General features: G+C 36.3%; 1 protein-coding gene and 1 long non-coding RNA gene across 4 annotated transcripts in view; one reads left to right on the plus strand and one right to left on the minus strand.

The window, feature by feature from the left end:
* The window catches only part of LOC105077798 (uncharacterized), a 199052-nt gene that overhangs the window by 119975 nt on the left and 52348 nt on the right, over window positions 1-26729 (minus strand). The gene's annotated exons all lie outside the window — the stretch shown is intronic.
* Window positions 1-26729, plus strand: part of MAP3K1 (mitogen-activated protein kinase kinase kinase 1) — a 66640-nt gene that overhangs the window by 19921 nt on the left and 19990 nt on the right. For all 3 annotated transcript variants that reach the window (XM_074358521.1, XM_074358523.1, XM_074358522.1), the window contains exons 2-6: window positions 19358-19508; window positions 20139-20339; window positions 23617-23817; window positions 24265-24381; window positions 24752-24900. In XM_074358521.1, the coding sequence (XP_074214622.1) occupies window positions 19358-19508; window positions 20139-20339; window positions 23617-23817; window positions 24265-24381; window positions 24752-24900 (819 nt within the window). The remainder of the gene's footprint in view (window positions 1-19357; window positions 19509-20138; window positions 20340-23616; window positions 23818-24264; window positions 24382-24751; window positions 24901-26729) is intronic.

Genomic DNA, 26729 nt, shown 5'->3' on the forward strand with positions numbered 1-26729 from the left:
GAACACTGAACAAAATTGATTCAAGTCCCTAGTCTCAGAGTTTACCTTAATTATTTGAATTTTACCTTTTAGTCATATTTGTATTTTTAACACAGAACTATCACTGCACCCCTCTCCCAAATCTTGAAATAAAATTTACATTCTAAAAGTAGATGCTCTATTTTTCATACTTATGGTGTGGTTTCAGATGCATCCTGCCAGCTGTTTCCCCCAAACTAGGAGAATCCAGGTGTGAGGAGTTTGGATTTGGGGTTTTAGTGCTGTCCCTTCCCTGGAGGCACCCTAATCACTGACCCCCCTCAGCTAGTTCCCTTTCTCCCACTCAGGTTGCTTCCTAGTGGGATGTAGTCTTGTGGCTTCTGCCTTTCCCCTCCCAGACACAAAATCTTTTGGGGTTTTCTCCAGGATGTTTTCTTTCTATTAGCTACAGAAAAATCAATAGGCATTAACAAAATTAAAGACACGGACAAATTCCAAAGTTATGGGATAGTGTTTTTTTTCACTGAAATACATGTGTCTAGGCTCATAGTTTGGGGCTTCTCTTACTGACCATCTCTTAATGTTTTACTGGGGATGAAATCTGTCACTTTTACTGGTAATCTTACTGGTATTCCCAGCTCCTCTCTCTTTCTGCAGTGCCCTTAGAACTAATGGTGGGGACTTGGTTTATATAAGGGCCTTAGCGAAGCTTATTTACATCTTAGAGATCTTTCTGGTCTGGAGACTCATATTGGAAAGGTGTTGCTTCCTCACAACCTGCCATGTACAGGTACCAAGCATTAAGAGTCACCGCTGTAAAGTGGTGGATGAGTAAGACACAGGCCTTGTTCTCAAGTAAAACACAGCCCGAGGGGAAAGATCAGTCTGTTCCTTTTTTTCATTGCATGTTTATTTAGTATCTGCCATATGCCAGATTTTCTGCTAGGGCAGGGAACATAAAGTTAAGACCCACTTTTGCCCTCAAGGATCTCAGTCAAATGTGGGAGACAGATAAGTAAGAAGCCATTATAACAGAGTGCTATTTGCTGAGTTAAGGCAGAGGAAGACCTTTCCTCACGCCTGACTGAGTTAGAGGGGCCATGAGCAATGCGGAAGGCCACGGCTGCATCTGGGATAGTTTCTCCAAGGAAAGGGTGACCCTGGAACTTGAGTGAAAAGGTAGGAACTACAGGGTATTGAGACCAAGAGATATAGCTAAGGAAAACCAGGCAAGTTTTATTTTTATGTTTTGCTCCCTTTGTATACTAATAAACTCACATTTTATTAATTGTCTGCTTTGTTTCTGTTTTTCAACTTAAAAGTTTGAGGTTAAGTGTCAGCCAGAATGACAATGAAGTCAAAGTTGAGTCAAAGTTTTTCTTGTTACAAAGAATATTCACATGCATGCTTTTGAAAAAAAGAGTTGCTGTTATGTCTTAAAATAAGAATAAAACAATAATAATATAATTTATATATTATAGGTACAGTCCTTTGTCCCATTTCCATTCAGATTATTTTATAACTCATTAAAATTGGAAAATAGTTAGGATGAATATCTTTTGAAGCATATATACCAGGCTAAATTATAAGTCAAAACCTGCCAGTTTAAAATAAATGCAATTGGTTCTACTAAATTGTACCTTTTGCTACAGTGAAAAGAAATTGGCATATTTATGAACACCTCCAGAATTCCATTGAAATGAGAAGACATTTAGGTAGACAGAAAATAATGATTCAGATGATATTTGGGACAGGATATCGGAATTCCTGTGGCTTCTCTTTCAAGTGATTAGAGGGCAGATGACATCTTTGATATTAGTAGTTGCCTAAGTTGCATTTTTAAGGAAAGAGTGCCACCTACTGAATGAAGATATTTTTTCTTCCCTCCCATTCCATTCCTAGAATGTTGTCTCACTTTGAATTCTTAGTTTCTCCAACTGTGTGCTATAGTTAACTCCAATAGGTAGTTTATGCCAGACAGTAAACAAAGAAGTTAGATTCACTCCTGGTCCCATCTTTCAGTGGATTAACTAGGGTGGCTAATATTCTTATAGGGAGCTTGTGCCTCCAAAACCAGTTAAAATAAAACCGAAATAAAACTGAAACGTAAACATGATTCAGCACTTTGGAAGCTTCAAAACCTTTCCATTATTTTAATGTATTCACTGGCCCAAAGGTTTATTGTTTGTTTTAAGATGGATATATGGAATATATAGGAATAGGAATGGGTGAGCAAATGGTTAGGAAGAAATTATTCCAAGGAATAACTGAAGGGGATTGAGGATCTACTGGGGATATTAGTACAGAGATTGTTTGGTCACAGCTTGGCCATAGGTCACTTGGGGAGATTCCTGAGGTCATCCTGCAGATCCAGATACCTACTTCACAGTAAACCATGTGATACTTTTTGGTAGTTCCTCTCTGTGAAAGGTTGAAAACGAGAACACTAGCAAATACACCAGTATCAGAAGTAAAATATTTCATTTGAGAATTTCACATAGCCATTATTTGCAGTTAATTGGCACATTTGTGGTGTTTTGGCTTAATATGTTGCTAGGCGTCAATTGTCTCCAGCTTTTCCACTTGTTTAGCAGACTGTAAGTAGAGTAATTTCTGTAAGAGGAGGTGAACTATATGCTAGGTTGGTTTATACTTGCTGATTAGACAGATTAATTGTACAGCCCACTGAAGGATAATGCTGTGTATTAAAATCCTGAAGTAAGAAACAAACAAACAAAATACATAGTGTACGGTGTTACAGTTCATTCCATATAAAATGTTTATGTTGTCTAACCCAAATATGTCAGGCTTATATCCTGAACACCAGATGTAATTCACCAAAGTTGAGTCACTGGGTTTTTTGTTTTTGTCTTTGTTTTTCAGTTTAAAGAGTAAATTGTGTCTAAGAGAGTAGATCTTAAAAGTAAAATGAAAAAAGTAAGTAAATAAGTTGCAGTGACATCGACTCATGTTACTTAAATAAGGAGTATTAATTGGCTGAATTGCAAGCATTCTCTGAGAACATTATTTTTAACAATACAAAAGCAAAAATATTTTAACAGTAATTGTGTTTTCAAATTAGCACTCAGAATGACTCATTAAATGTTTACACTATCCCAGTTTTTCTCCTTTTAAAAAAAAAGTAAACCATCACCTTTGTGATTTGACACAGATTAAGCGTCTCTGAAATTATGAAAGCAGATTATGGGAAAAGCATGCTGTGTGGCTGCAGAGAGCCCTGGGCTGGGGAAGTTAGAATTCAGATTGGAACCTTGTCACGACTGGAGCTGAGACTTGGCCAGAGCACCACCAGCCTTCATTTCTCATTTCTGGCATACTTCACATCTTTTTGACTCATCACACTTAAATATGCAGAATGGTTATGTGTCTTTTAAGGAAGAGAAATTTGTAGTTCTTTCATGAAAAACAAAAAGAAGGCTAGAAAAGTTAATGTTTACAGTGTAAAAAAAAATAAAAAAACAAAAACCTTAAACTCTGTTTTGTGGTCTCTCCTTCCTTGAATGTTCCTCCTGGGGGTTGTTTTATCTTTCTGAGAGAGCTTTGATAGAGTTCCTTGTACATAATACTCACCCCTTTTTAGTAATTACATTTAAATTACTTTTATGATAGTGACTGTTGAGGGTACTGAGTCTACAAGTTTAGTCATTTCCAGCCTGAGTTTTCACAGGGCCTGTGGATCCACATGTGTACTATGGTGACGGTAATGGTGTTTTAAAATGGTGAGAGAGAGAAAGGACTCTCACCACTTTAAAACACCAGGAGCCACTGGATTATAGGAGTACAAAGAATATTTTATGCAAGTAAACTATTGGGAGGTACTCTCCAGATTGAACAATTAAAGGGAGATTGTGTGTCCTGTTGAGCTTTATATTTTTTGGTATTATATCTCCCTCAGAGGGCTGTAGCATTTATACAGTGGCATTAGTAAATGAATCATAATGTTCACTCTAGATGGCCCTGAAATACCATCTTGTAGTCTGATCTGATTTGGTAAGTTCTTGTACTCCAGAAACGTGAATTATTTAAAACTATGTAGCTGGTTAATGGCCTAGTTAGGATTTGACTCTGAATCTCCGGACTCCCCAGTCCTCTATTATTTTACTTTGGTTCCATGAAGCCTCCCACAAAGTAGAGAGTAATAATTCAGTACCACATGTTTATTTTTAAGGAAATATTTCAACCATACAGAAAAATACAGAGGGAAAGTATTATAGAATAATATAACAGCCATAAAACCTTCACCTGTGTTTAATAAATGGTAATATTTTATTATATTTGCTGCAGTTAGGTCTGTGAAGAATCGATTATTGAAGCAGCAGTTGGAACCTCCTTGGTCTCCCTCCCTCCCTCCCTGCACCCGTAGCAGCCTTGTACAGCCAGGTGTCTCACTCCAGATGAGTCAACACTGTTACCTCCCGAAACTAGAAACGTAGTTGTATTTTGCTGTTTTCATCTGTTTTTTGACTTTCATGTTAAAGGAAATTACCAGGCAACAGAGACTAGTAGGAAGAGCATAAGGCTTTGAAGCCAGAGAGACCTGGTTTTGAAACTCAGAATCCCCACTCACCGTGGGTTCTTAGTCAAGTCCCTTAATCTCGCTGTGAGAGTTCCTTTATCTGCACAGTGGAGACTATGTGTCTTGCCGTGTGGGAGACTTGGGGCCGTGTGTGGGCGGCACCTGGCGCGGTACCTAGCACAGGGGAGGTGCTCTGTGAAGAGGAGCGGCAGCAGCAGAAACAGTGATGACTCTGGTGGTCATGGAGGTTCCATTATTGTGTGCTTGTCGCACACTTGGCACTGTTTGAAGTGCTTCATCTATGTTTATTCATTTTAAAACTCTATGAGGTGAGAACTGTATGTAAAGGGCGTAAAATGAAAGGCACGTAGGAAGTGGATCATAAATATTAGCTATTGCCTCCATTTTACAGAAGAAATTAATGGGAGGAAATTAGGGAGGTGAACTTCCTTTTAAGCACTTTACATACTAACTTATTTAATCCTAATAGCCACTCCATGTGGTGGGTGTTATTATCCTTTTCTTAGTGAGGGAATTGGGGTAGAGAGGGGTTAAATAACTTGGGCCAGAGCCATACGGCTAGTAGGTGTCAAACCTTGGATTTGAACCCAGGCATTCTAGCTCCAGAACTCATGCCACTGACCTCCATGCCATACATCTTGATTATGTTTGTGGTATGACTTCTTTATCTACCCTATCCTAGGAACGTGTCCTTCAAGTTATGTCATCTTTGTTGAACAAGAAGCCCTTTTGATTTTGTTGTGGATACAACCAGGTTTTACTGGTTTGGCCGTTACCCTCAATACCCCTAAGAGACAACCCTCTTCCTAAACTCTCCAGTGTGGGCTGCCCATGCGCTGGTATATGAATTTGGTCAGTTCCCTGTTGCCGCCCCTGAACAGCACTGCCTCCTCGGCCCTTGCCCTCGCCTCCTTCAGCCACACTGGTCTCACTGCCTCTGCTGGGCATTGATGCTGCTTCCGGCCTGACCTGCTTCCCAGCAGACACTGCCAGGAGTGCTGCTGTCAGTGCGGGAGACCACGGGTGCTCCTGCTGCACCAGAGCTCCAGGGCTTTGCAGTGGAGTGAGGACCGTGCCCCAGGTCCATTTTTTATTTCATATTCTGGGGCTTTCCTCTAGACATTTAAAGATTTTTAAAGAAAATAGCTTGTCAGGCGGTTTTTGGTTTTTTTGGCTGTCTTCTTTGTCTTCACCCCAGACCTAAGTCTTTGGCAGAGAGTAAGTGGACTGGGCCAGGAGCAAATCTTAGTGACAGACTCTGGCCTCTGCTAGTGGTTAGACTGGGCCAAGTTTGAATGTCTGACACCCACTTCTCTTAGGATGGGGTTTGTACCAGGTGAATATACCCATCTCTAGCTGGCTGTCAAATAATCTTTTTCCCCATATTTCAAATTCTTGGAGTGTCAGTTGCTCTAAAGACAATCGCTGAATTTTATGATAGCTTGGGAAGTCATATATTAAGACATTAAAACAGCTGGTGTTAGTTTCTTCTCTGGACTTTTCTTCTTAAACCTACTGACTAATTTGAATCAGAAAGGACTCTAGAGATGATCCAGTAGAGCTTTCTCACAGTTTACTTCAAGGACTACTACTCTGTCAGAGGTGTTCTGCTAAAAAGGACTTCCGTGCCATATAAGTAAATAAGTGTGAAGAATGCTGTGTACCTTCTTTTTTTTTTCCTTTTCTTTTTCTCACTTGGAGAAGTATGATGCACAGAGGTCTTTAAATAAATGCATTTAACTATTTTACCTAGTGTTTCCTAAACAGCAGAATTATAAGCTGTTTAGTATTTTATAGAACATTATTTTCACTAAAGCTGTTTCTTTTGTTAAGAAAATATTTCAGCCTTCATCAGATCCATGCCTGCCAGTCCTGTTCTTTTCTTTAAAATTATTCAGGCATTACAGTAGGTTGTTACGGAAGTGATTACTTTGATGAGTAGAGAAAAGTATTTTTGAAAAATACTGAAAGTAGTAAACATTCCAGTAACAGCTGGTAACTTGTTCAGTCCGTTTGTTTTGTCTGTCACTGGTAACAGAACTGCACCTGTACCTATAGATCTTTCCAGGATTCCCCTAGATAAAATTAAGGATGGAGATCTACTCCATCCTTGCAACTATTTATGATGTATTAAAATACTTCTATTATATCAGAGCTGGCATGTGTTTTCTCTGTTCTGCTAGACTAAGCACCTAGAGGGATAGAGAGCTGTCCTATTTATCTTTTGTTTCTTTATCCCACTTTGTATTTGTATCTCTGTTGCCTAGCCCAGGACTTATGTGTAGTAGGCATGCCAGCATTCGTTGAGCAGAGAGGTTTTCTAGCAAAAAGCATAGAGAAGGAAAGTTACATTTGTCAGGAAGTCGTTTTTCCTTATTCTGAGCATCCCAGTTAACGTCCCTTTCCACCAGCTAGAGGGAAGTACTGTTGAAATGGTGCTAGCTGTTCCACAGGATTTGGAAGAAATCATTCTCCTAGCAAAGGCTGTAGAGGACTTTGTGCTCTAATTTAGCACTATATGCCTCTTCCTCCATTAATCTGGGAACATTAAAAATAATCCAAAGAGGGCGGAGGGTGGGAAGAGATAGATGGGATTTCAAAATTGTAGAACAGATAAACAAGATTATACTGTATAGCACAGGGAAATATACACAAGATCTTATGGTAGCTCACAGAGAAAAAAATGTGACAATGAATATATATATGTTCATGTATAACTAAAAAATTGTGCTCTATACTGGAATTTGACACAACATTGTAAAATGATTATAAATCAATAAAAATGTTTAAAAAATTAAATAAACATAATTAAATGATATATAACTAAAAAAATAATAATAATCCAAAGGTGTTTATTAACATAAAAGGTACTCAAAATGTGACATTTTAAATTCTAAACCTCTTTTCCTAAACTATGGAGGGAGGGAACATGTACAGTAACAGATCAATTTCCCAATTATTAGCTTTGTTCATTTGATCACTTAGAATACTCAACCTGAGCTGCTACATTTCTTTCAAAATAATTGACTTGTAAAAATGTAGCTGCACTCCCATTGGAGGAGGTTCCAAAGAAAAACATATATCAGACACCCCTACCCCTACCCTGCCCAACACTGACTTGGGATCTTTCTGATGAAACCCCAAATGGTGAAGGAGCAGCCAGCTTCTTCCCCTTGGAATACCTGCTTTGTGCCATGAATTATGTACCAGTGCCCTTAGATGGAGGACAGGACAGGACACTGCTTTGCTGAAAACTGCCCCAGTATTGGTGTAGGGAGTTGTGATCTACTTCTCTATGTAGTGAAAAAGCTCACTTACATTTATGTATCAGTTGTCTTTTACACATTCCCAACCCTAGGTTTGTCGAGTAGCATGAAAGGGGAATTCTTGAAAGGAAATACACATTTAGCCAAATACTATGAAAAAAAGTAGCATCCTTTTCCTTGCTTACTGATCTATATTCAACAGTTAAGGAAGAGGATGCTCATACGTCCCTTTTTTTTTTTCCAATGGTTGCTAAAGGTTCTTCGTCAGTTATCAAGGACACAACAAAGGAAGGAATAAACAGTGGAATTTTTAGCATTGAATATCAAAAGAATACAGGCCTACAGGATTAAAAGTATTTGAAGCTTTCATGGGTTTATATTGGAAAGAAATAATGAGAAATGGGACCATTTTGGTCTTAAACTGCCCCCTGTAAACACTGGCTCTCAGAAAGTAGTTTACATTAGACCTATAGGTCTTCTGAATTTGTGAGTGAGAATAGTGTGAATTTTTCCCATGGAAAGATGGGTGGAAGAATAGTAATATTTAGAAATTTTGTTACAGAAGTGATTACTTTGAGGAGTAAGAGAAGTATTTTTGAAAAATACTTAAAGTAGTAAATGTTCCAGTAACAGCTGGTAACTTGTTAGTCCATTTGTTTTGTCTGTCACCGATAACAGAAGTGCACTCACTGTTTTTCTGTCACTAAGATTTTCATGTATTTTGTGAGGTGATGAATCTTACAAAATCACAAAACTCATTTCTGTCCAATTCTGGCCATTTTTACAATTTTTACTTGTCTACATAAATACTGCCATCAAATTTTTAGTTCATAATTTGTGACAAGTCAGTGAATTTCATTGACCTTGAGTCTTAAGACATTACAGAACTGACAACATGTTGGTTTCACTTAAGTCTGATTTGTTTTCTTTTATGCCCACACATAAGGGGTGTTAACTTGAAGAGATGCCTGCCTTCACCTCTGGTTCTCCTTGACTGCTTTTTTTAAAAACAGTATTTTCTGATTTCAAATTACCAATCTTCTAGAATTTTCATGTCCTTCCTAACCTAACTTGATTACTAATTTGATTCATCTTATTTCCTTTAGTTTTCTTTAAAATTCTTACCAATTTTAATAGTCGAGCTAATCTCTGCATAGCTATTTCCCCTTGAATTTTGCTGGTATTTGAGCTGTCTGAATTATCTTTTCCTCCTGGTGAGTTTTAACTTCTATTGCAGTTTGACATTTTCTTGACTGGTCAGTTACACACTTGTCAATACATATATTTGATTGTTATGTATCCCCCAGCTTGATAAAGTACGCATAATTAGTTTCATACTTATATTAATTTGATGATTTTTATGTTCATGTCTTAGCATATTTAGAAGGAAGAATTATTCTTTTTTCCAGATTTGGATAGACTATTTGGTTCCATTAGTGAGTGATGTCATCAGTAATTAAATTACATGATATTCAGTGTTACTCCACAGAGCCAAAGTAACACTGAATATCATGTAATTACAGAATTAAACAAAAATGTGATTCTTGAAACCTAGAGTCTTTTTTTCTTCATTTACTATATCCTGTTAATCAAAATATGTCCTAATTGGTAGTTATCAGTATCTTATGTACATTTAAATAATGTATTTTAATGGTATCCGAATTTGTAGCACACTATTATAATTACAAGAAATAATTTACTAATCAATTCCTTAGAGTTTATTCAATATTCTGTAGCATATCAATTGCTTTAAGTATATTCATACATTTCTAGCATATACATATAAAAATATAGAAACATTATACAGCTAAAATACAGTTTTCTTTTTGATTCACTTGTGTTCTTTAAAGGGAGGCTTTGGATAGGTAGTTAATTGCATAGACTTGGTCAGAGGTAACTGACTCCCAAAAAAACCCTTCTATATTGTTGTTACCTTTAAGAATGGTTTGATACTGTCTAGTAGCTCTCTGTGTTTTGTAAATTCTTTGTTACTATATTTGTACGGTGATATTAAAACAATATTTTTTGATTACTAATTTAGAAGTAGAAAGCCTTTTGAATATTCTTCCTATTCTTTTTGAAATTGTTTATGTGTCCAAAAGGCACTCATTTGTGGTAGAAGTTATGGGTTAAACAGGCTGTGTGTGTCCGTTACATGTGCTGGGCACAACATCTGCAGTGTTACTTCCCAGATCTCTGTTGACTGGAAGTGATAACCAGCTACTCCAAGTCCAAATCATCAATTGCTTATCAAGCTCATGGCATCTGTTGCTCTGGGTGCTTTGTTCGTGGCTGCCAGACATGCCAGGGGAAAGGTCCTGCCCTCAAAGAACTTCCACTTTCCTTGTCTAGGTTGGCCTAGGTCAGCTAGTATTTACAGTATGATTAGCCACTAATCCTTATGGTTTAATTTTGGTTAATTTCATACATACTTAAGCTTTTATACCATGTTCTACTTTTCAGAATCCTGTAATCTTTGCTGGAGAATAATTATTATCTTAAAATTCAAATGCACTGATATTTTAATAGAAACTAATCCATGATATCAGACAAATTGATTTTTAGTATGTACAAATCAATTTAGAACAATTTATAAATGTGAATCAATCAAAATCAGTAAGGCAGAATTAAACTGCTTATAATCATTGTTGATAATAAGCTATATTGTTGTCTTTGTTATTTGATCTCCATATTAGCTAACTTTTGATGTAGCTAACCAGAACATAACAATGAGCTTTTTGGGGGATGAAATTCTTTGCCTGTATCCTTCAAATGACTGAATAGGAAGGTTTGCACACAATACTAGAAATAGTTTTCTCCCTCTGATAAAGATTCTGGTAGAGATTCAATATAAAACTGACTATACCATGGCTATATTCATATTAAGAAAACAAGAGTCCTTTGTTGTGCTAAAGAGAGGATGTCTACTCTGTACTGGGGTGGGGGAGCCTGTTTCTCAGTATAAATAAATAGGTATTGTGCCATCCTTAGTTCTCAGGGCTAAACATTACTGAGCATAACCTGGAATGAAATCCTTTAGAGATAATTTTCATAATATGAGCCACTTTTACATATTATTCTTATGTAAAATTGGATATGTTATAAATGTTACATTACATAAAGATGGAAGGGTTGCCCTTACCAATGATTTTATTTAATCAGTGCTTAGAAGAGGGAAAAGGCCAACAGTTGCCAATGACAATATATCTCTGGAGAAATTATCTTAAGGGAAAATAGTGTTCCAGGACTGAGATACAGATTTTTTGGCCTCAGATCTAGGTCAGCAAATTTTAAGCGCTTGTAAATATTAATTTTCCTTCTGCCCTGGAAATCATTCATCTGAGTTTAAATCCTGTATTTTTCACATATACTTTATCACCTTGGACATAAACCTCCCGGCTTTTCTTCTTATCTGTGGATGGGATAGCAAGAGTCCCACTCTCATGAGAAGAGTCCTATTTTCATGGGAACTGACTGAGATGACCCCTGTGGCACTGTTAGCACAGTGCCCTGGCCATGGTAAGGGACTGTTAGCCTCTGTTGTCAGCCTTTATGATTCATCACACTCTCCTCATCCTTACCAAAGTCATTCCTTCTCTTGCCTTTCACCTGGAAACTTAAATTTTAAGGGTCCCACCGTAGTCTAGTTTTGTTTTGGGAGAGAGTTCCTCCCTTGCTGTCTCTCCTCTGAGTAACAAAGCTTATGGGTTTTAGTATATGAATTCCTGCTGCTAAGAGCTTCACAAGTAGACCTCAGTTGAGTGGCTCTGAATTTTGCCTGTCCCAAATAATTCAGTGTGTTTTCCAAGGTTGTTTGACATTACCCAGACACCGAGAGAATTGAGATTCTCTTATATAAAGTTATCCATAATCTAAACTGTTCCAGATATCTTTATGTACTCTAGGGTTAAACCCCCTTAATTTCCAGAAAGTTTTCATATGATCATTATAGTCTTTGTTACTCCTATTATAGCAAAGTGCTCTACTAATGAATAGAATTAATGGGCTTCTTTAATTCTTATAGTAAAACTCACCATTTAAAAGACATGTTTAATGATGAATCAACAGAAAAAGAAAGTAAAGAGACAATCCCCTTTAAAATAGCACCCAAAGTAATAAAATACCTAGGAATAAAGGAGGTGAAAGAATTATACAAGGAGTACTATAAACCATTGATGAAGGAAATTAAAAAAGACTTTAAAAAAGGGAAAGATATCCCATGCTCCTGGATTGGAAGAATCAATATTGTTAAAATGGTCATACTGCCCAAGGCAATCTACGGATTTAATGCAATCCCTATCAAATTACCCAGGACATATTTCACAGAACTAGAACAGATCATAATAAAATTTATATGGAATCACAAAAGACCTAGAATTGCCAAAGCATTACTGCAGAAAAAGAAGGGCTGGAGGAATAACTCTCCCAGACTTCAGACAATACTATAGAGCTACAGTCATCAAGACAGCATGGTACTGGCACAAAAACAGACATATGGACCAATGGAACATCATAAGAGAGCCCAGAAATGAACCCACAAACTTTTGGTCAACTAATCTTCGACAAAGGAGGCAAGAATACACAATGAAATATAAAGACAGTCTCTTCAGCAAATGGTTTTGGGAAAACTGGACAGCAGCATGTAAATCAATGAACCTAGAACACTCCTTTAAACCATATACAAAAATAAACTCAAAATGGATCAAAGACTTAAGCATAAGACAAGATACAATAAACCTCCTAGAAGAAAACAGGCAAAACATTATCTGACATACATCTCAAAAGTGTTCTAGGACAGTCTACCCAAGCAATAGAAATAAAAGCAAGAATAAACAAATGGGACCTAATTAAACTTATAAGCTTCTGTACAGCAAAGGAAACAATAAGTAAAACAAAATGACAACCTAAGGAATGGGAGAAAATTTTTGCAAATGATGAAACTGACAAAGGTTTGATCTCCAGAATATATAAGCAGCTCATATGACTTAATAAGAAAAAAACAAACAGCCCAATCCAAAAATGGGCAGAAGACCTAAACAAGCAATTCTCCAAGGAATAAATACAAATGATCAATAGGCGCATGAAAAAAGGCTCAATATCACTAATTATCAGAGAAAGGCAAATCAAAACTATGATGAGATATCACCTCACACCAGTCAGAATGGCCATCATTCAAAAGTCCACAAATGACAAATGCTGGAGAGGCTGTGGAGAAAAGGGAACCCTCCTACACTGCTGGTGGGAATGCAGTTTAGTGCAGCCACTGGAAAACAGTATGGAGATTTCTCAAAAGACTAGAAATAGACTTACCATATGACCCAGGAATCCTGCTCCTAGGCATATATCCAGACGGAACCCAACTTCAGAATGACACCTGCACCCCAATGTTCATAGCAGCATTATTTACAATAGCCAAGACATGGAAGCAGCCTAAATGTCCATCAACAGCTGACTGGATAAAGAAGCTGTGGTATATTTGTGCAGTGGAATACTATTCAGCCATAAAAAAGACAACATAATGCCATTTGCAGCAACATGGATGTTCCTAGAGAATGTCTTCTAAGTGAAGTAAGCCAGAAAGAGAAAGAAAAATACCATATGAGATCGCTTATATGTGGAATCAAAAATAAATAAATAAATAAATAAATAAATAAATAAATAAATAAATAAATAAATACAAAACAGAAGCAGACTCATGGACACAGAATACAAACTTGTGGTTGCCAAGGGGGCGGGGGATGGGAAGGGACAGAGTAGGATTTCAAAATTTGTAAATACTGATAGGCATATGTAGAATAGATAAACAAGATTATACTGTATAGCACAGGGAAATATATACAAGATCTTGTGGTAGCTCACAGTGACAAAAAAATGTGACAATGAATGTGTGCTCATGTATAAGTGAAAAATTGTGCTCTATCCTGGAATTTGACACAACATTGTAAAATGACTATAACTCAATAAAATGTTAAAAAAAAATTAAAGCAACTAAAACAAACAAATAAATAAATAACATGTTTAAACTTCTTTGTATTCTCATCAATAGATATCAACATAGATATCTGATGCCAAGTTGTTGTACAAAATCAGATTTGACAGTGGCCAGTGAAGGGCACAGGCTTCAGAGGCTGATCCACTGGAGTTTGAATCCTGTCCCTGCTGCTTACCAACTGTGTGACCCTGGGCATGTAACCCAGCCTCTCCAAGCCTTAGGTGGTAATGACCTGATAGGGTTGTTGGGAGGGTACAGTTTATACTCATAAAACACCTAACACCTTGCCTGACACGTAACATTTACTTTTTCGGTTATGGTATGTCTGGCAGTTACTTCTCCAATCACTAGTTGTTGGCTAACGTATTTTCATGCTAACGATGAACCATTTAAGAAATACTTTAAAGAAATTATGGTAAACTTGGTAGGAGTATGTTTTTCAGCGTTTATTGAATGTCCTCTGGGTCAGGGAGTGTGCTGAGTTAATGTTTTAGTCAGGCTCTTTGGGGTTGCAGGGACAAAAGACGCATGAGGGTTTATTTCCCTCCACTGCCCTGCCGCGCATACATGCGGCCTCCAGGGAACGGGAAATGTGGGGCTTCACCACCCAGGGAGGTAGGAAAGTAGCACCAGTTGTCTAACAGCATAGCAGGGGCCCAGGTACAACTCTTAGGTTTACTTTTATTGCTTCTTCCCTTCTTCCCGTCTCTAACCACATCTTCCTTCTGACTAACTTCCCTCTCTTCTCCCTTATTTCTCTCTTATTGCTGCTAGTTACTACTTCTCTCTTTTCCTCTATTTTGGTGGCCATTTTTCCTGCAGTGACCCACTATCCATGGATCTTGTATTTAAACCCCCATAGAGAAAGAGTCTGGTTAAGAGGTACAGCACCATCCAGTGTAGAAGGTCTTTGGATCAGGGCACATTCTTGCACCAACCAACTGTGGACTGCAGGCTGGGTTCAAATGTGTAAAGCATGGTGCCCCAAGCATCAGACACTGCCCTCATCCAGGAGGCGGCTGTGGCTGGATAGGCCCTCTGACCTCGTGTAGGGTGCCTTTTGTGGCTTGCCCAGGACATTTGGCACTGATGATAGAAGAATGAATAAGATGGGGTAACCTGTCCCAGAAGAGCTCCTGATGTGGTGAGGGAAGCAGATACTTCAGCAAATACTTGAGTTTCTGCTGTGTGATAATTAATATAAGCATACTGGGAGGGAGTGGCTAACTGCTGTAGAATGGTGGTAGGAAATTCTTTACTGAAGGCATATGAGATGACAAAAAGTGTATTCCTGTTCAGGAAACAAACCATCTTCAAAGGCAGAGAGGTATGAAATATCTTAGTACGCATATAAATGGAATATTTTAGTGCTGTAAGAAGAGGACAGTGGCTGACATTTAAGGGGCTCCAGGAAGAGGGTCTAGTATATGATACTAATGAGGTTAGTCAGAGTGTTAGAAGCAAAAGTAGGGAAAAACCATCTCCTAGAAAACAAGGGAAGGGAGATCTGCAAGAGTGACAGTCCAATCAACAATGGCTGGTGCCACAGTGGGTCATATAAAGGGAGGGTCAAGTGGCATCATTGAGGAGGGGCCATTGAACCATCTCATTTTTTAGCAGGCAAACTGTATAGGTCTAGAAAGAGACAGCCTAATCTCAGGGGGAAAAGCTTTGAAGTTTAGGTCAATCACAGATTCATTCTGAGGAATGTTTAGAAACCAAAAAAAGCAAGAAACCTCATGTTTTCTAAATAAACAGGAAAGGAGGATAAAGCTTAATATGTAGCAATGTTTAAGTTTCTTATAATTATCTGGCTAAAATTTTATTTGTTTATTTTTAAGTCTTCAAAGTATTTCCCAAAATACATATGTTTGCTTTGCTAAAAAGACAGAAATATACAGGCTATTATTTTAGTTGAAATAACAAATGTGGTTCTAGGTAATAGATGGGGCAAAAATAACTCTCCTAAACACTCATGCAGCTATCTGTTTAGATTAGTTTGTGTTTTAAAAAAAAGTTTCCTACTATAGCTATGATATTAATTAGATAAGATGACAAATCACTGCTGTATACATGCACACACACATACATATATCTGGTAAAAAGAAAAAAACCTGTATATGTCTGATCCATAAAGACTGTATGTTAGGACTGTAACAAAACAATAAAAATATCTAAGAAAAACTTGTTTTTCTTCCCCATTTGGTTTCAGTTTCAGAGATAAATGAAACTCAGTACTCAGGTATGGTTTTTTTCCTGACAAGCAGAAAGGATTCACTGTATATTTCATTTAATCAAAGACCCCATTGGCTGTAAATTGTATTACTATTTTGTATACCATGAAGAAAGGAAATAAAATCCTGCCAATTAAATTACAACAACATTTGATTATAAGAGGCATTCAGATTTCAAAGATACTAAGTGTGAAAAATGCACATTTTAGAATTAATAATATACAATTATTATGAAGACATTAGAAAAAACACTTAGGTTTATATTTGCAGATCAATTTAGGAACAACAAAAATTGTTCTACAGAATAACATCTAAACTGCAAACCTAGTCTTAATTAAATACAGAACTAGAAAAAGATTAAATAACATGAATACTCATTAAGTTTTAAAGCTGGGAAGGTCCTTAAGGCTGGCAAAGATGTTAATAAATGATCATTCATTTGATAATTGTTTTAATACCTGTTGTAAGCCAGACATTGTTAGATACTGGTTATACAGCCTCAGATGAAGCAGTTGTCCCTGCCCTCGTGGAGAGTGTGTGTGTATGGGGGGCGGTTGTTACAGGTTTGCAAATTGCAATGAGCACTTTAAAGAACAGAGCTAAGAAAAAAAAAAATGGAACTAGTGGTTCCTAATTGAGACTGGGAATGTCTCTAAGGAGTTGAAGAAAAGCTAAATTAATGAGGTGAAAAGTAGAGAAGAAACAGCCTGTGCAAAAGACCTGAGCCAGGAAAGATGTTGGAGTTTTCTAGGCAATGAAAAAAACAGAAGGGTGAGCAGAGGTGGGTTCTGGGTGACTTCAGCTGAGGTAAGACCAGTTGGTGCAGGGTTTCATAGGCCATACATTTTGGATTTTAGTCTAACCCCAGGGGGAAAACCCCAGGGGGAGAATTTTAATGGGGAAGTGACCTTGGCTGCTCTGAAGTCTGGATTGGAGTAAAATTCAAAGTGAAGGAGCCCCTTAGGAGTCTATTGCTAATTCAGACCAGCTAAATTGGCAACTTGACCTGGGTGTTGTGAATGGAAGATGTATTTTCTTGAAGATAATTTGTCAGTATTACCAGAAGTCTTAATTTGTGTACATTTGACCCAGTAATTCCATTTCAGGGCATTTATTCTAAAGAAATAATCTTAGATGTGTGCAATAGTTAAAAGTTAAGCTACTACTATGTTCATCCTCTGTTCTTTATAATAAGAAATTGGCTTGAAAGATTATAGTATTTTTCAAACAAGTGGAAAGAAGAGGCAAATCATGCTAACTTTAAGGAGGCCATATCATTCAGGAAGATTTGTTTGGATAGGCGAGTCCTCTGTGTGTTAGAGTGGGTACCAGGGAAGGAGACTGAAAATACAGAACTTAGACGAGATACTCATAAAGCAAATTTAGGGGAGGAGAGACTTTTAGGATCAAGGGGAAGCACAAGCACCTTTGTCAGGGAGTACAGGAGTTTCTCCTGTACAAATGCACTGCAGTTCTACAGGGTGACTTATTTTGAGAACTAGCCTGGGAACCTAGCCCCGCCTTATAACATTGTTACTGGGGGGAGGGGGGCAGGGGGAGTGCTTTTCAAACCAGAGTTGGGAGTAAATTTTTAGTATGCAGTCAGCCCATAAATTTGGTTGCCTATATAAATCTGAGCGTCCCTGGATAAGTATTGACTAAGCAGGATAAACTGAGAAAACATTTCTCTCTCTCTCTCTCTGCCCTCTCTACTCCCTCCACCTCTCCCTCCTCCCTCCACCCTTCCCAACCTCTTCTCCCTTCTTTTCTGCTTCCTCTCTTTCCCTCACCCTCTTGGCCACCTCTCCCTTCTCTCTCTCCTGTCTCTTCTTTCCCTCTTCCTTTCTTCTCCCCTTCCCTCCCTCCTGATCCACCCCTAACATTTACACTTTATGATATATTCAGAACAGGAAAAATAGCCAAACACTTCTAAGTAAATAAGAAAATCAAATTCCCTTCCTTCCTTCTCATATTGCCTCTTTCTTTGTGACAATTTTTATATGTGTGGTAGAAATCATTTTAATGCCCATTTGCAAGTTTCAAATGTTATGTGTTCTTTGCATTCTTTAAAAATATCTAGGCTAGTCTCTGGCACAGAGGTATTTAACATACTGGTTTCCTCTCCCCTTACAGTACTGATGCTTCAGTAAAACTAGTTAACTGTTTCCTTTCTAGTGCATATTTCGTTTTAAGTAGATTTTTTTTTTTTTTTTTTTTTTTTGCTGGTTCTCTGAAAATACTCATGCTTTATAGTTAGGATTAGTGGAAAATTCCTACAGGATTTTGAATTTGACTTTTTGGTGAGCTTGTGGTTATCATCTCTGGTATTTCCTTGACTGTTTCCTTTTCCTATCAGTGTTATTAAAAAAAAAAAAAACTTCTGTAGCTTTATAGAAGTTAGCTTAGTATTTTAAAAATTGTTACTTCCCCAGAATGCAGTGCTTTAACTGTTTTCTTATAAACCAAGTTTTAAAATCCATACCTATATATATTGTGTTGCATATAGATCTGCATATGGATATGAGTGTATTCTGAAATTTGTGGATGTTTTACCCATTAGGCTTTGTAGAATTAGTTCTCGGAAGTTACCAGCTTGTAGGTTATTTCATTCTGAATGAAATAACCTACAAGCCACATTATATATGGAATAAAGATCAAAATTTTTGTATCAGATAATTTTTACTCTTTACATATAGAGTACCCCAAGTGCTTTATCATGTTCTGAGAAAACAAATTAAATCATTTAGGCTTTGAAAAAACATCGTGAGGTCATAGAAGGTGTAGTTAGATTTCACCTAGCTTATTAAATAGTTATTTAGCTTATTTCAGAAAATGAGCATATTCACCAGATTTTATCTGTATTAACTTAAATTATTGGAAATCTAGGGTAAAGAGTAGTAAAATACTCTTCTAAACATTTGTCTCTAATATACTTGAGCATGCTAGAGCGGTATAATTAGAAACAATGCAGTTTTCATAAATGTATTAATGCACTGCTTTAATGTCTTAGGATGCATTTTATTAACTACCTAGAAACAAAGGTCTGCATTAATACTATTAGTAAGCATGCACTTTCTAAATAGAACCTTTCTTTTTAAAGGCATTAAACTCATGTTACCAGGCAATACTCAACACTATCCACATTATAAATTGCAACAGTAGATTAGTATATGATTCACAATGATATTTTCATATCTTGCTTAAATCATTGGAGTTTTTAGCAGTTATCTTTTTAGCTTTACATGTCCATTGAAAGTATGAATAGAACCGTGCTGTTCTATTTTTTCATATATACATCTCATGCTCCTTGTTTCTCCCTCCATTTTAGTCGCGAGATGGAGAATAAAGAAACTCTCAAGGGGTTGCACAAGATGGATGATCGCCCAGAAGAACGAATGATCAGGGAGAAACTGAAGGCAACCTGTATGCCAGCCTGGAAGCATGAATGGCTGGAAAGGAGAAACAGGAGAGGCCCTGTGGTGAGTGGCTATGGGTTACCTGCTATAAGAAAGAAAGCGTAGGAGGAAATGGAAAATTAAGCATAAATAGATCCTTTTATAAGCCTCTTTTCCCTTCTTTATTTTAAATGCAGTAGTTTTATTTGCTTTGAGATTCTGGCCACTTGAACAGAACATTGCTAAACTATGCTCATTAAGCAAACTATTCTAGGAACTAAACCCTTTGGTTGGATGGGAGAGGTAATGCTTAAAGCAACACTGCCCTCTAATGTCAGCATCTAAAATCCTTTTATTAGAGATTTATCTTGTACTTAGAACGCAAAAGAGAAAAGCAATTTTTCTAGTTTTATTTTGATGTTTTATCTTTAAGGTAAGGTCTAAGGATCTTAATTCCAAATCTTCTAAAGTAATGTATGACAACATTTTAACTAGTTCATAAAGCGTAAATGACTGAATTAAATCTGTGTGGGTAAAAACAGTCTTACATTTATGGTTTATAAAGTAATAGTAAATAAAAGTTGATATATTATCTGTTGTATTTGTATAATATTGCATAATAAAAAACTCACTGAGTTCATTTCTTGTCTTATGTTCAAATTTACTTATTTTTTAAATATTTTAAGTGATAAAAATATTGGAATTTTAATTTAGGTGGTAAAACCAATCCCTGTTAAAGGAGATGGATCTGAAATTAATAACTTGGCAGCTGAGTCTCAAGGAGAGTGCCAGGCGAGCACTGCTTCCCCAGCTCCCAAAGGCCGACGCAGTCCTTCCCCCGGCAGCTCCCCATCAGGGCGCACAGTGAAATCAGAATCTCCAGGAGTAAGGAGAAAAAGAGTTTCCCCGGTGCCTGTAAGTTAATGTTTCAGCAAATATGTTAAGTTCCTACAATTTTTAAACTTGTTTATAACACAGAAAAGATTGGCTAGACATCTGTTAGAGCATCAGTTCTCAAAGTGTGATGTACAGGCTCTTGGTTGGGGGGACCTGCCCTGAGATGCTTTCTATAGATCCATTAGGTCAAAATTAATTTTGTAATAAAATTGACATGTTATTTGCCCCTTTCACTGCATTGACAATTAAATGGTGGGTAAAGATGCTGGTGCATTTGCCTGAATTAAAGCTATAACAATAGACATTGTACTCTTCACTTGAGTATTTGGCAGACACTTTACTTAAGAATTAATATTCACTTCAAGGAAAACAACCATTAGGTTTTTTCACTAGTGGTAAAATTTGAGATTTTAAGCAAAAATTAGAATTTTGGAAAACTCACATCTACCACTGTGAGCTTGATAGCCTCCCAATACTTAGACTTTTCTAATAGGTCAATGATATTAACAAATTTGTATATTGCTGAATGAAATGTGTGAATGTTTGGAAGATCTGCATAACTCAGTAAACCAGAGTTTTCTGTATAACCAGTGCATGAAATAGGATCATTCTTGAGTAAAGTATGTAAGATCATTCAAAGTATGTAAGATATACCATCTAGATTTTAATGTAATAGTAGAAGAAATTTGTTTCTGTGGTTTCAGATTCCACATTACAGCCCCCTTTAAGAAAACACTCCTTTAATGTTAGTATCAAAGAAGAATTTTCATTGTTATTTGGAAAGGCTTATTTTTTCCAACTATTTATCTGTGTTAGGCCAGATGTTCTTCATGTTCTTTAACCAAAACATCAAATCATAGCAGATTGAATGCAGAAGCATCAATGAGAATCCAGCTGTCTTCTGTATTAAGCCAGGCATCAAAGAGATTTGCAAAAAGATAGGTGCTAACTTCCTGAGATAGACAGACAGACAGACTTCTATTGGGAGAAATGCAAGTTAAAACTTACTTTCTAACCTTGAAGAGCAAATGAGCAAATGGAGAAAATGACTGAGATATAGTGACCACAGGGGGGAGATTTGGGTTTCCTTGGATTTGAGGTTGTTAAAGCATATTAATGCTTCAATAAGTAAATTTTAAGTAAAAATTTTACAGTAAAGCCCAAGATACTCAACAGTATTTATTGGCTTTATGTGGACACATAAATTACCTACTTTTTAAAACTCAAAACAGGAACAATCATATATTAGCTTATGAATCTACAAATTGGTCAGGAGTGTCTTATGTCTGCTCCTATGGCATCTGCAGAAGCTAGAGTGTCCACGACTGCTTTTTCACTTGCATGTCTGGTCCTTCAGCTGGAACAGTTGGGGCTGTTGGCATCTCTTATAGCATGGAAATTGGGTAGCAATAAGTATTTCAAGGTAGGAAAGCACATGGAACAGATTATCTCTTACAGCCCTTAGAAGGAACCAACCCTGCCAGCACCTTGATATTGGACTTAAGTCTCTGGAACTGTGAGACAATAAATTTCTGTTGCAGAAAAAAAAAGTCACTCAAGAGGGCAAATTCCAGTGTGGAAGCTCTTTTGCCACCCCCTTGCATCTTGTTTGCTAGTCACTTATTGCCCAAAGCTAGTTAACGTGCCCAAATCCAGAATTAAAATGATAGGAGACTACAGAAGGGTATAAATACTGGGAGCTGTAGTTCACAGGGGCCATCAAAGTAAAAGACTACCACAAGTATATACAGAATTGTGTCTCCCCCTTTGGGATATATGCTAGATAAAGTTACTCCCTTACTCTTTTTAACAGCCACCTAGCACTTCATTATTTGGATAAATCATGGTTTATTGGATGAACTACATACTAATGAGCATTTATGCTCCTCCTTAACTTTCATTACTAAAAAAAAATGCTGCAAAAATATTTTTATGCATGTGTCATTTTGTACATCTGTAAGCATATCCGTAATCTGAATACTTAGCAAGTCCAATAGCACACACATGTATGCCTGGTTTTGTTTTACTTTTTAGTAACTGCCTATTAAAGAATAATGGTTTTATTAAGATACAATTCATACACTATACAATTCATTTGTTTCAGTTGTACCATTCATTGGGTTTTGGTATATTCACAGAGTTGTAGCCACCCCTACAGTCAATTTTAAAACATTTTCATCACCCCAACAAGAAACCCCAGACCAGTCTCTCCCCAGGCCTAGACAACCACTAATCCACTTTCTGAGTCTATATTAAATTTGCCTATCTTGGACATTTTATATAAATGGAATCATATAATATGTATAATCTTCTGTGATTAGCTTCTTGCACTTAGCATCATGTTTTCAAAGTTCATCCATGGTATAATTTGTAATCAGTACTCTACCAATTTTAAATTGTAGAATAATATCCTATTGTATGGGTATACATACTTTGTTTTTCCACTCATCAGTTGATGGACATTTGGTTTACACTTTTAGCTATTGTGAATAATGCTACTGTGAACATTCCTGTACACATTTTTATGTGGACATATCTTTTCATTTCTCTTGGGTTTGTACCTAGGAGTGGAATTGCTGGATCGTGTTTTCCAAAGCAGCTGCACCATTTTACATTCTCACCAGCACTGTATGCGGCTTCTAGTTGCTTCCTGCTCTCACCGATATTTTTTATCTTTTAACTAGTTAGGCACCAAACTAGAATTTCCACTGGGCATTGATGAAAAGACCAAGTTCTAGAGGAATCAGTGGAGTAGAGTGAGAGTGATATATCACCCTCACTATAGGAGAGTTTTCATCAGCCTCCAGTAAGATGTCTTAATTTGGGAAGAGTCACTTGCCATTAGTTCTCCACAGGGTGTACCATGGGAGGAATTTCTTGGTGCTGTTTGTAAATTACCAGTCACAAAACAACATTTGGTAAATGCATTAAGTGGAAGGCAGGGAATTGGATGCTTAATTTTTATCACTAAAAACAAGGCATTTTGCCTGCTTATGAGACAAATTTCTTACGTTTTTATTTTGGTTTACAAAATACGTTAAAAAGAAGTCAGATATTTATAATTTGTAAAATTACCACATAGTTGTCTCTCTTGGCCAAAGATTTATTATTAGGTGTCTTGAGATTTTAGAAGAAGTTTACTCATGATAACTATGTCAGACAAAAGCATTTGCAAATGAATTTTGTTGCATCTTGGGCCATTTTTTCAGAATATAAAATGCTACATGGCTTTTTTGGGGTCATTGTTTCTTATCGAGAAATGAGCAAGTAACCTAACTTTAAAAATGTTGTGAAGTTTCAGAGCGGGAGAATCACACCACCTCGAAGAGCGCCTTCACCAGATGGCTTCTCACCATATAGCCCTGAGGAAACAAACCGCCGCGTAAACAAAGTGATGCGGGCCAGGCTGTACTTACTGCAGCAAATAGGACCCAACTCTTTCTTAATTGGAGGAGACAGCCCAGACAATAAATACCGCGTGTTTATCGGGCCTCAGGTAGGATTCGTCACCATTTTATATTTTATTGGTATCTGGTCCTAATTCAGAGTTATACACTATAACATTCTTAAATTTAGATCAATTATGTAATTCTTGTAAAGGGAGTTTAAAATATATTTTGGAAACTAATAAACATATTTATTTAATGTATTTATGAAGGGTTTTACTAGGATTTAATATATGTCAGAATAAAATTAGGTCTATTTAATAAACCAAAAATAAGAGATTAATTTATGGAGATAGCTGTGGGCTTTTCTTGCATATCCTTATATATTTTATTCTATTAAGGATAAGAAGCAAATTAATAGAAAGTTTAGTATAATAAACTTGGAAATATTTTAAAAAGGATCAAGTTAGGAGTTTTCATAGAACCAAATTAGGAATTCTAATAGAATCGCAGAGTTATTAAACCCTAAGTTGGTTTGTTTGTTTTAAACTCTTTAGAACTGCAGCTGTGGGCGTGGAACATTTTGCATTCATCTGCTGTTTGTTATGCTCCGGGTATTTCAGCTAGAACCTTCAGATCCAATGTTATGGAGAAAAACGTTAAAGAATTTTGAGGTAATTTTTAATAAATGCTTTAGAATAAAACTGTCAACAAATTTTTATGGTATATTCCTGAAGTTTTTCCATGAGCTCTGAATTTAAACAGTGGTCATTTCAAAGGTGTGAAAGTATGTAAGATTTACTTGATATTTGTAAATACTTCTCTTATCATCTATTGACTAATTAGGTTTTTCTTATAGACTGAAAAAAAGTAAACACTGACCTGCTGTAAAAATACTGTCCTTAGTAAGCTGTATGTATTCTTACTTTTGAAGCTCTTGAATTGGCTTTATGAAAAACTTATTAAATAAAAGGCAAATAATTCAACTCTTCATATGTGTATTATGGCACAAATATCATTGTTACTGTCTTTTTTCAATGTTAGGTTGAGAGTTTGTTCCAGAAATATCACAGTAGGCGTAGCTCAAGGATCAAAGCTCCATCTCGTAACACCATCCAGAAGTTTGTTTCACGCATGTCAAATTCTCATACATTGTCATCATCTAGTACTTCTACATCTAGTTCAGAAAACAGGTTAGTACTTTTTAAGGAATTAAAAACATTAATCCAGTGTTACTTTTTAATTTTAGGGATAATTTCTATAAGTATATACTTGTTAAGTTGCTCTAAAATGGTTTAACTATTGAATCTTGTCTTTCAAGTTAAACTCAAGGGTAAAAAATATTAAAGGTCATCTGATATATATATAGAGAGAGACTTTTTGTCTTGAAAACTACAGTGTTGAAAATAGTACCTTAAATATCAGAATCTAATAAATGTCCATGTCATAAGAAAAATAACGTGGTAGGTAAAAAAATAAGTGGCTACTGTTTATCAGTCATTACTTTGTGCCAAGCACTTAGTATGTTGTCTCATTAGGTAGTTTTTATCACTTTTGCAGATAATGAAGCTGAGGCATTATGTAAATGTTTTTCAAGGCAAAGTGATTATCCAAAATCATTTCCAAATACAAGATTTTTAAGTTTCATGACATCCTAATTTCTTTCATAGATACTCTCAGGGAATCCTCATTACAGTCTATTTCATCTGTGAGAACATAAGCAGACTCTTCTAAACAAAGAGAATAATCAGTTGTCATTAAGAGATATGGTAGCTGTTAATCATAGTTATTACTTAAAATCTGCAGTGCTTCTCAAACTTTTCCATTGCCTAGTTACTGATAAGAATAAACTCATAACCCTGAAGGATCTGAAATGCAACCCAGTATGACAGGTATGAAAAAATTAGAGTACTATCATAAAAATTCACATGAATTTTCTTTCTTTTCCAAGATTTCTTTATTGGTTTTAATGTAAAAATGAGTTTCTTAAAAATTACTCCAGAAAGGACTGCTACTTCTCTTAGGAGGGCACCTCCCATGTGTTCCCAGGCACCCCAGTCTGAGAAGCACTGGTCTAAGTGATTAAGTCCCATTTTCATCCCATCAATCTTTTAAGTATTGTAAGTACTTCAAAATTCATGAAGAATAGAAAGTGGTGATATCAGGACAAGGGTGTGATAAAGAATTGAGAGATTTTTTTCATCTGTGGAAAAAGTAAATATTTGAATTTTCTTAGTTTTTATAAAGTGAATTGATTTTAGAATGGGGGTTTTGTGAGTTTTGGGAGACATTAGAGATTTTCTACTTTACATGGTTCAATGATAAATGAAGCCAAAAGAGTCATTTGAACGAACCTGAGTATCTTGACTTCTAGTTCAGGACTCTTCTCTTACTCCTCATCTCTTTCAAATAGAATGAAAAGGTTAGCTTTATTTCTCAAGCTTCCTGACCCAAAACTACTCTAGAGCATTTCTCCTTTTGATATTTCTGTAGCTTTTTATTTTGGAAAAAAATAATAAATGCTTAAAACCAGGTAGCAAAAGTTAAAATAGAAAGTTTCTCTCCAGGATGAAAAAAAGTACCCTCTAAATAGGGCTGGCCATAATTTGGGAGTTTGATTCATGTGCATTTGCAGTATCCCAGGGGGAAACCACAGAAATTGTAATCTTATTACTGTTTCATGTAATCACAAATTTTTATATCTGAAATAAATATTTTAAGACTAAAATCAGTAAAAAAGAGAACAAATTAATCCGGAGGTCTTACTGCTGCATTAATTTTAAATGGTATATAAGAAACAATAAAAAAGAGAATTGGGACAAATTGAATATGCTTATAAAAAATAACTAATAAAACCTTACCAACAAAATAAAAGCTGGAAACAGAAACCTGGCATCCAGTACATAAGTGGGCAAAGGGCATGAAGAGAATTTTCACAAAAGAAGAATTTCAAGGGGCTAAGAAACATGTGAAAATTGTCCAGACAACTTAATAACTAAGGAAATACTCATTTAAAAAATAT

This window comes from Camelus bactrianus, chromosome 3 (assembly GCF_048773025.1).
Source record: "Camelus bactrianus isolate YW-2024 breed Bactrian camel chromosome 3, ASM4877302v1, whole genome shotgun sequence".
Taxonomy (NCBI): Eukaryota; Metazoa; Chordata; class Mammalia; order Artiodactyla; family Camelidae; genus Camelus; species Camelus bactrianus.